General features: G+C 37.3%; 1 protein-coding gene across 1 annotated transcript; it reads right to left on the bottom strand.

Annotated features, from left to right (window-relative positions):
• Positions 1 to 215: 215 nt before the first annotated feature.
• On the bottom strand, positions 216 to 11,264 carry LOC110824020 (protein TONNEAU 1a-like). Its single transcript, XM_088213007.1, has 8 exons — positions 10,996 to 11,264; positions 9,650 to 9,782; positions 8,899 to 8,987; positions 8,683 to 8,805; positions 6,513 to 6,640; positions 6,235 to 6,260; positions 5,969 to 6,125; positions 216 to 412 (listed from the first exon to the last, which is right to left on the bottom strand). The coding sequence occupies exons 1-8, from the start codon at positions 11,080 to 11,082 to the stop codon at positions 361 to 363; spliced, it is 795 nt and encodes a 264-aa protein (XP_088069133.1). The 5' UTR covers positions 11,083 to 11,264; the 3' UTR covers positions 216 to 360.
• Positions 11,265 to 11,475: the final 211 nt, after the last annotated feature.

Consider the following 11,475-nt stretch of genomic DNA (forward strand, 5'->3'; position numbering starts at 1 on the left):
ATTATTTAGACCAACAAATTTCTCTAGACATGACAATCTCATATTCACATTTTTCACTCGTTACACTTGGTTAACTTATTACCACCACGAGATCTATTTCGCTTCAAGTTTCGAATGACTTGAGATCTTTAATCCCAATCCAGTGACTCAGAAATCATCTATAGATCAAATGAGGATACACAATTGGTAATTTCGAAACCGATGTAAAACACAGATTTAGCACCACATCACAAATTATATTAAGAAAAAAAGAACTTGCATAAGCACCACTACCCATTTGATGGTATTCAAGCATTTGATCAATTGGGTAAAAATTACACACTAAACTACAAATGCCGCAATAAGAAAGATGTCATTCAGTTACATGTGATCAGCCCTCCTATCATCGTCGCTGATCCCATCTCCAGCATGCCTGCAGCCAAAGCCCCAATTATATTATGATGCAGAAATTCCTAGAAGGCATCCGTGATGATTAGACCCGTACAAGTTTAGCAGCTAATTTTTAACAAAACCATCAATTTAGTTTACCGCATGATGCTGACCTTTAAGCCACCAATTCCAGTGAGTGTGGATAAGAGGTTACCAGGGATTCAACACTGAGTCTATGGGGTGATTTGGTTGAGAAGAGAAGGTTTCACTTCGAGGTGTGGGATCAAGTGAAGCAAAATCTATTCTGTAGGATGGACTGCGTATGAGATCCCTGGTTTGGTTGAGCTCAGCTCTCTAAAAGAAGTGGGTTGCAGGTTCATGTAGGAGTGGGTAGTTTTTGGAGAAAGGTGACCGCGGCAAAATATGGATTAGATTTATATGATTGGTACGCCTTAAATTTGAGGGGTACATATGACTCGGATATGGAAGGGTATAAAATTAAGGGAAAGGTGAATACAAAAAAGACATCAGATGAGTCAGTAAAGAGGCACTTGGATTCTGTGAGTTTTTAGAAGGATGATTGGGTGGTAGGAGGGGCTTTACACTTGCACTTTCCCACAATTTTTGCTATTGTCCAGTATAAAGGTGTGTCCGTAGAACCCAGTCAGGAAACCTTTCACACACAGCCCTGAAATCTTCTCAAGTTTCATCTACTTGAATACCAAGGAAAAAATAAAGGTGTGTCCGTAGAAGCACTTGGATTGTTGAATTAGTTAGAAATTTGAATGATTGGAGATTGAGGAGTATATAAATATTCTCAAGCTGCTTTCTCCAGTAGTGGTCTCCAATGAAGATGTACCTATTTGATTTGGGTTTAAATTCAAAGAGACTTTTCTCAGTGAAGTCATATTATGGGCATTTGACTAAAAGAGGAAGTGCACTAATAAGTTCCCTTTGGAAATGATTTGGAAGGTGAAGGCGACTCCTGGAGTGGCTTTATTTCACATAGGAAGCAGTTCGGAACAAATCCCTCAGGAGGGGAGAGATTCTGGTGAATGGGTGTTACTTACGTAAAAATGATGCAGAAATAAGAAATCACATCCTCATCTGCTGTCATTTGTGCATGGATTCTGGTCTTCGGCATATAGCTTATTGGGTTTGAGTTGGGATTATTGGAGACATGATGAGAGAGGAGATTTGAGCGTGGAAAGATATTTAAAGTTCGAATAGCTTTATCAAGTTAATCATATTGGCTCATTTTGGACTATTTGGAAAGAGAGGAATAAAAGAATTTTTATGGACATAGAATCTAAATTTAGCACAATACTCACAAGCAGAAAATATCGACCAGAAAAAACCAACCAGTAGAGAACAATACTCACAAGACGAAAAAATACTCACAAGCAGAAAAAAATACTAACTCTTTTATGGGTTTGAATATGCTGGACTAGAACAATACTCACAAGCAGAAAAAATCAACCAGTAGAGATTTTAAGGGTTGAGAAGTAACAGTATGTTTCAACTTGATGGGTTTGAATTGTTTACAGGAAGACACCCGGTACATTTTTGGATTTTGTTTTCTTTCTTTTCCAGAAAGCTTATATTTACCACCAAACATTTTTGGGTTATAGCATTGATAACTACCTCCCATACTTACCCAAATTTCAAATGGTATTTTATGTTAAGATCCGTGCTTTTGACATCAAACTATGTAGGACAAAAATGGATCATTTTGCAACCAGTTAGTCCTACTCGACCCTCATCCAAACAGTCACTCAGTCCAACCTCTCTACATCTCCAGTCTCTATCTGTCCCCATTCTACCCCTGCCAAATCCTTCCGATCCATGCCAGAAACTATTGAAGGAGGTAAAATGTAAATTTCTTTTATCTCCCGCTAGAATTATATCACTAACACGAAGTTACTTAATGGCAATGGTACACCAGAATGCCGTATTTGAAACTTGACAAAGTACAGCTAGTAATTATCTCCACTAAAACTAGAATGGTGATTACCACTCAAGTTTCTAGAAGCACATTTTGTAAACCAAAACAACATTCTAAACAGGTAACTATGTAAGCAGTCACTGCCTTTACAAGGCCATAACCAATAGCCAGAATTCCACTAATCATTTGGATCAAGAAAGAAAGAAAGTAAACACAAACACTGAAGCACCGAATCAAAAGAGAACCGCAGAGAAAACAAAGAAACCAATTGCAAATGACAAAGGTTTACCAGAAGTTTTGGACAATACTATCCCCAAATCATGGAAACAAGAGTTGTCATATAATAAGACACACAATCAAAAGTACAAGTGATAGAGAAAAAAAAAAGAAAAATAATTTTAACATGTTTCAACAATTTACTATTCCATGAAGCAATGTGAAATTTTTTACCATACAAAGAACCATCTCTTATAACTGAGGTTTTCCCTTTAATAGAGAAAGAGAAAACGCAATTTTACAAGAATGACCTTTATAAGAAAAAAAACTGCCCTACCCCTTAATAGCGTGCCATACCCTCTCCCTTTTACCAGGACCTATTTGTGAATCGTAACTCCTCTGAATGTGAGCTACATCTCAACACCTCTATCCAAAACGGATGATTGTCCCCATCAGAAGACCACTTAAGAGTAAAATAAGGAAGAAATATGTAAGGGTAAAAAAGAAATAGTGTATAAGGGTAGTCTGGTCCTTTCTATTATAACAAACATGTATATAGGGTTAGGGTTAGCATAGTTGAACAGAAACGGAAGCAGAAAACAGGGACGAAAGGGACACTTACCCAATCATACTGGCCTCACAAACTGTTGCAACCTCCAAAGCACACCTAGACAGAATACACGCCATTGTAGCTTATAAATAGGCTTGAATTCCATGTACTAATCATCAAGAATATATTACCTCCAAGCAACTAACCTCTCTTCTCTGTTATCTTTTCTCTGCTCGGAGTCAGGAACGAGGTTCGTCACAAGGTGATATTAGAGCAGTGTACCAAATCCAACGGGGAGCCGGTGGTGGTGGTGGAGGTGGATTTGGCAAAAACAATGGTCGTCCAACCCACCGTGAAGGTTGCCGACCCGCTTTGGACCAAAATTTGAATGGAAGCTTACAAGAAATGCAGATGACTGGATCTGATTACGGAGATATTGCATGGCGATAATTCTTTACAAAAGATGTGACGCCGGTGGCACGAGCGTAGCCGTCTCCATTGGGCAACAAAAGATCCCACAATCCTCTGTTGCAAGAGAAGCAAATGGGAACAGAAGAGACGAAACGGTTGAAAAAGAGGAAAACCCTAAAACTAATTCAATGACTGAACCGGTTGAAAAATATTGCGCTAGACCGAACACAGTTTGAAGTGGACAGAATTACATAGCCGAATCGGTTCAAACCCCACTAATGAAGAAGAAGAAGAAGCAGAAGAAGAAAATGAAGAGAAATAGAAGAGGGAGAAATCATTGAAGAAGAAGATGAAAATAAAATAAAGAATAGTTGATCCCATCCAAACTCTCGGGGCCTTCTCTCCTCCAAGAGCACATGGTTCCTAGCCTCTTCACCATCGACTATCTACACAGACTTGCTTTTGGTACCAAGATTGAGCCACTGAGCTCTGGCCACTGCATCACCATCACCTCCTCCAAGAAAAATGGCACAACGGCCCCCAAAGTTTTCATTGGAGGCATTGCAATAATGCATCCCGATATGTTCAACAATGGCCTTGTTATCATCCACGGAATCCAAGGCTACGTCTGTCCTCTCTCACCTTTGTCCTACGATGTGCAACAGATTAGCTTTATTATCTTGCCAGCCTAGCACAATTGCAGTCACCTTAGCAGCTCACAGGCTAGTGCCACCACTATGTGCCTCATGCTCAGGGACGCCATTCTCAGGCTCCACAACAACGGTTTCACCATGCTCTCTCCCGCCATGAAGGTAGAGATTGAAAAGGTTAAGAGAGAAAGAAAATAGGGCCATTGAAAAAGCACAACAAGAGGAAGAAATGGCACTGTTAGCCAGAGAATGTGCTCGGGTTGAATTCCAAGACTGGAAGAAGAAAGAAGAGTTTCATTTTGATCAAAGCAAAGTCAGGTTACACATTAGGCTACATGATGGACGTACAAAACCTATTGATATTTTGAGCACCTTAAGGGCTCTAATGATATGGATATTGAAATAAATGAACCGTACATGGTTTTCGAGGGCTTGACAATAAAAGAAACTGAAGAGCTTCGTGATGACATCAAAATGTATCTGGATTTGGATAGGGCTACTCTTACACATGTATAGTATTGGGAGTTGGATCTCAACCTTGGGGAAGAGGAGGGTATTGTCAGGATACCACTTAAGGGTAAAATAGGAAAGAAAATATCTAAGGGTAAAAAAGACATTATACAAGGGTACTCTTGTCCTTTCCATTATAACAAACATGTATCTAGGGTTACGGTTAGGATAGTTGAACAAAAACAGAAAATAGGAACGAAAGGAACACTTATCCAATTGTCTACCGGCCTCACAGACCGTTGCGACTGCCAAAGCATGTCTAGACGGAATATGCATCATTGTAGCCTATAAATAGGCTTGAATTTCATGCACTAATCATCAGTAATATTTTACCTCAAAACAACTAATCTCTCTCTCTTTTCTCTGTTATCTTTTCTATGTTCAAGAGTCAGGAACAAGGTTCGTGACAGTCCCACTCTCTTTGGCTCATCATAAACTGATCTTAGTTTGAAGTATGAGGGACATTTCCAAGAGAATTCTATTATCCAAACCTCTATCACCAAGAGACGCTGCAACTGTTACAGCTGTCAGCTATGATGTAGTTACAGCACACCAAGCCTTTATGATGACAACAAGAATCTCAGAAAGAATCCTATGAATCTATATGCAGAAATGTAGGAAGTAAAGGTAGAGAGATACTTCAAGAAAGTTAACAAGTAGGGAAAAGGAACCACAAGCACTCCTTACATGTAGCAGAAGGCCATTAGACCACTATACACAACTACAACCACTCCTTGCATGGCTTCATCTCATACATCATTTTTAACAGATTCGACAAGCTGTCACCCTAACCACAAAAAACTGATGCATGGATATCTGTTAATTAATAAAGAGAAATAATATGACAGGTAATTGAAAATGGTTCCTACTGTCAGACAACTGATCTGACAAAAATCAGCGTAAACTCAAGAAAATAAGCAGAATATCACCTGACAACAAAAGCTCCTAACACCAGACAAGTCACATGAAAAAAACAGAGTACAGCGTATCTGACCATCCGAAAGCAAAAAATACTTGGACATATTGCAGTTAACGCCAGGAAGTCAAATGGAATAAATATGTTGAAATCGAAATTCTAACATCAGGGTTAACTTAATCAAAGAAAAACGAACTCATTGTCAGATTATCCAAAATGTCTATAGAAATGCTTAAAATCACTTCCTTTCTTGTTGTAGAAAAAGAGTCATTTGATCCCCTATGCTGGTGGCCTACTTATTAAAGCTTTGAATAGAAGACTGATTTGTATTCCAAAATTCACCTTAATTAATAAGGGAAAAACATAGTAAAATTTTGTTTTATGAGGGTTAAGGAACATACCGCCAAGATGATGTTAGATTCCGAGCTTTTCTATCCAACTGAAGGTTTTCAAGAGCTGCTGAAGCTCGAATCACCTCCTCGGGAATATCATCATTGTCATATCTCCAATTGTATTCATCTTTTCGGTAACCAGACATGGAAGAACCTGCTCTCCGATCTAGATGGCAGAAAGTATTATATCTAATAAATCATACAAGTCTACCATGTAGCAAATTATAAATAAATCACAAATATACAAGCATATCATAGATAGACTAGTTGCTCACCAGATGCCTGGGAAGCAGGAACCGGCCTAACATGAAAAACAGAAAGTAAAAAGTTTCAATTAAAGTTACCAGAAAAAGAGAAAAAGAACATAAAGAAAGAAAGAAAATAGAAAAGAAAGAAAGAAAATAGAAGAGGATCAGAGAGAAGAGAGATGAAATTAGTAAAAAATTTCAACTAAAATTGATAAATAAATAAAAAAGAAGAAAATGAACAGAAAGAAAGAAAGAAAATGGAGGATCAGAGAGAAGAGAGATGAAATAGTGATGCCGGTCCACACCTTCCCGGTGGAGGAAATCCCCCAGCTATTGATGACGACGAAGGCCTACGTGTATTTCGTGACTCTAAACCAGATATGGACTCAGTTTCTGATACTCTCCTTCCAGTACCCCGAGTTTGGGATAAATTCTGCATTAGATAAGGATGGAAATTATTTAACTCTTATAAAAACAATAACCATTAGTGACAATAACAGTATTTCATGATGCAAAGAACTTAATCATCCCTGCTTTAGGAATCACCAGAAAATGAAGCAAAACCTATTATCAAGTTTCAGTTTAACTTCAATATAAAATGCACAATCCGTTGAAACACTGCGGCAAAGCAACTCATTTAGATGAAGTTCACCATTCCAACCATCTGAACCAGGTAAACTTATTGCCATTCAGCCATATTACAGGTCAAAATTCACAACCTTTCTCAAATAAGAAACCACCTATTCTTCAGCAATCTACAGCCAAACTACTTAAGTGGTACTGCCCACAGGAATCTTCAACCTAAATCAAATGATTCATCTCTACAACATACAGACTTTATCCTACATGGCAATCAATCCTTGATAATCCTCCTCACAACATCCACCTGCACTAGAGCCACCTCCAACTTCTTGGAGCAGAAATTTATCAGTAATCACAAGGACAAACTTATAGCTGACATCCAAAACATACTCTACATTTGGTTGTCAAAAGTTCATGACAAAGCAATGGCTAATTAAGTACTGAAGCTAGAAAATGGAGATCAACCATTTTCTATGAGCTGGAACATATTGGTATGAGAAATTAGTTACAAAACTCAACTGCAAATATTGAACTCCATTACATTTAATCAATAGTTATATTTTGATCTTTAATCGGTTTCTTTATATTTCCATTCAGATCATCCTCATTTATCTTTCTACCACAAGAGACATTGAACATATCAGGCAGTCATTTTTGCTCATGCCTGCACAGATCCCTTGAAACTGAAAACACAATATAAACATCAAAATGCCAGGATCCCCATCTTCTCCACCTTAGCATGCTCATCCCATAGCAAAAGATCAACAAAAGTTCACGTATTTGGAAGCATCTTACTGCTATATCAGTTGTTCCTTTTGCTTGCAGCTGTCATCGGTCTCATCCCGATGTAGGCACCAAATTAGCAGTTAAAAACAAATATGATCCTGTATGTATCAAACTTAGCTGCAAATATTGAACTCCACTATAATTCATTCATAGTTATATGTGAGACCTTCAGTTACATACTGACCTTCAATTTCTCACTATATTTCCATTCCTTGATTATCTTTGCTCCAGAAGAGACACTGAACATTTCAAGCATTTGTTTTCACATATGCCAAACAGATCCCCTGACCATAATATAAACACCAAGTGCTAGAATCCTTGTTTTCTCCCCCTTATCATGTTTATCTCAAAAAGAGATTGCAAATGCATCACCAAAATATGCTCATTTTTGTTAAAGATTCCTTCCAAATAAAGCATCTTCCTGCTATATTTTCTAGTCTGTTCCTTCTGACGACAGTGCTCGTCAAACTTCCCGTGCTGTCTAAACCAGATGCATTCATTCATTTTACATGCTTAAGCCTTCAAGCATAGATGCAGACTAATTGGTAACTCTATCTCACATCTGAAGAAATATCTTGCAAAATCTTCGGAGAACAGCTGCTTATGTACCCACTCTGGAAAACCCAGTAGCAATTACCAGAGATATCAGTGTTTACCTTCTTTTCAAGATGATAGCTTATACATCAAACAGACCAAACAAGGACTTCATACATCATCAGCCAACACCAGCGCGATACATAGTAACAAGGCTATAAACAAAATCAGGAAATAATCTTAATTTCCACCATCCATCTCACTACTCCAGATATGACACTTTGAGAAAAAATAAAAACCCGTAGGTAACATAAAATGTTTTCAGATAAGATTCCCCAGAAGGCCATAAATCAGAACAGGACAAGATTACCATAAAAGATTTTACCATCATTTATAATGAACATTGTACTTGGAATAATCAGTTACTTTAACCCTTTGGCAATATTGATGGAATAGAATAGATGGGCCCCAAGCCAAATAACCAAAATGACATCATACTTCAAAACATCATGTTAGCATCCAAAACTAGCCTGAAAAGGTTTATACACAAAAGAACGAGATCTAAGAGCAAACCTCAAACTTCAAGAACCCTTCAAGAACATCCAAAAGCAGGGGTCCACTGTCTCCATTTCTATTAAGATCATATCCATTCTTGCTACTGAATTCTTTTAGTTCAGCCTTCCAAGAATCTTTTTGCTGGAATTTAAAGTAAGATATTAGCCAACATAGAGGTTTAACGAACACTTCTATAAATCAGGAAAGGAATACATTAAAAAATTACTTGATTACCAAATTACACTCTGGCAGATAAACTTTTAGGGTGTGATTTAGTTGTGCCCAGTCTAAATATTCACATATTAGCGCAGTTAGCAGCCTCCCTGCATTTTGAAGATCAAATATGCAATTACGGGAGAAAAAATATTTCTAAAAAGGAAAAAGCAATGCAGATTATTAAATGCTTTCATAACATGGATCACCTTATGCAGGAGCAAAACACCAGTGATACAACAGGAGGAAAAAAAACATATTTAGAAGAAAAGATAGTATTATAGACAAGGATCAAGAGGATGTCAGCCACGTAAAGAACAAAACCCAGAAATTTAGAAAGAGGATCAGAAAAAGATTTATTAGACCACCAAGATCTTCTCCATTAAGAAGAGAATGACCATTGAACAAAATAAACAAAGGTCAAGAACCAAAGCTTTCCACCCTTAGCAAAACTACATACAGAGCCCTCAAAAATCAATTCCTCTCTCTACAAATGAAAAACAGGGCATGTGGGATAAGATGATAAGCCTTCCGATACAACAGAAAATAAATATATAGACATCTAATTAAATTTAATGCCTAAATCAAACAAACAAACAATCCAGAATATAAAAAATCAGCATCAAGCTGCAGCAAGTAAAAACCATGCATTTAAGGGTAAAATCATGGCCCAGAAATCTAAACATCATAAGAAACACTTTGGAGAAATAATACAAATAATGGAAAGAATTTTTCCTTTGGTAGAGGCAAAAGCTCAAATTTGTAGAGTAACCTGACGGAGATGCATGAAGTTCTTTAGCACGATCATTGCAGCTACCCAACAATGCAGGAGGTAAACCTTCTTCCTTTTCAATCACCCGATCTTCCTCTTCAATTGCCTCAAAAACACTTGCTCTGAGCTCAGCCTACCAAGAAAAAGTAAAGATGAGCTTCCGAACATCCAATGAATTGACATATCATATCTGATTCACTATGGTTTTTGGTGAAATTGGTTATATATGTCTAGAAGAACGAGCGCACTCAATCATTTAGTTTAAATATTAAAAGTATCTTGACAAGTTTATTCTCTTCCTTCATATGCACTTAATTGAACCAGATCATAGAAAGAAAAAAAAAAGTTCCAGCGGATAGAACCAAAATCACTCGCTAAGTTGAGATGGTTATCATTTTAAGAAAAACTCTAACATCACTAAGCATTTCGAGTGTGCCATGCTCTTCCGACATAATTCAGCCTAACATCATTAAGCATATGCTGAGAAGATTCTCGAGGCCGTTAAACTAGAATTTAAAGAAGATTTACTTAGCTCATTATACAATATCATTTCGAGTGCGCCATGTTCTTCTGACATAATTCAGCCATGCAAAGCCAAACCCAGCTTTCTGTGACACTTTATATATTTATTTATTTATTTATTGCATCCCATAATAGAATAAATCTCTTATCATCTGCTATTAAATCAACAATTTTTTGACCTTTTACAAATATTTCAAAAGAACGTAATCCCCAAATAATCAAGTCATCTCTTCATTTCATTGAACAGTTATTCCTAAAACTAAGAATATGCTCAGATAACAAACAAACTATCAGCAAAGAAAAATAAAACGTAATTCTAAATCCCCTGCGATCTGGTAAACAAAATATAAAATGTTAATCTACTCCATATCTCCATGGACTAAACATTTCGTATAACACCAACCATTTTACTCACAGCTCCTCTCATGCTGCTTTACTTCATCGTCCCCCTAGTTAAGACACGGAAACCTAATTTTATGCTTAAGAGATACTGTTCTGAAATACAGACGAACGCACTAAGATCTACGAACGAACATAATCGTACCCAAAAATGTTAAAAAAGCGTATATAACTCATATTCCAGTTAGTTAAAGACAGGATCTCATATTCCTAGCATTACACAGGATCCAAGAGGAAAAACAGGCGTCCGACTAAGTTGAGCAAAGTAAAGGCGACTAGTCGTTTAACAGTTTCAGTCGTCCCATTCTCATTTTCTTCGCGAATCGTGAAACTTTCTCGCGAAAGAAATGTACTATAGATACTAATTAAACTCCAAAAAATAATTAAGAAATAAAACAGAAAGTGGGTAAGGAGAAGGCATTTACCCGGATCTTAGCTAAAACGCCCTTCTTCTCTAAGGTTCGAGTGACTAGGGTTTTCAGGTCCATCATCTCTCTCGTGTAATCGTCCATGTCTAATTCAAAAAACAAAACAAAAAACTTTTTTTTTCTTTCGCGTTTTTGAATTCTTGCTTCTTCTCTGCTCTCTCTCTCTCTCTCTCTCTCTCTCTCTCTCTCTCTGATGATCTTTTGAGATAGTTTCGATTCCTGTTGTGGGCGTTTGATGAGACGGGAGGGAGAAGGAGAGGGGGTGTAAAATGGAAATCCAACTGCAGATAATTGGCGGAGTAATTACAGTGCGGTTAGTAATTTCTGGAAATGTGGGCTCCATTTGATTGGTGAGATAAAATCTGAGCCGCCCAATTCATGATCTGTTGCATACGGTTCTAGGCCCTGTATATGTTAATTCTAGTTTAAGCTAAAGTATCAACCTACTCGTGAATTATATAAATTATTTAATTTTTT

Source organism: Carica papaya, chromosome 2, assembly GCF_054855325.1.
Source record: "Carica papaya isolate Zhongbai chromosome 2, ASM5485532v1, whole genome shotgun sequence".
Taxonomy (NCBI): Eukaryota; Viridiplantae; Streptophyta; class Magnoliopsida; order Brassicales; family Caricaceae; genus Carica; species Carica papaya.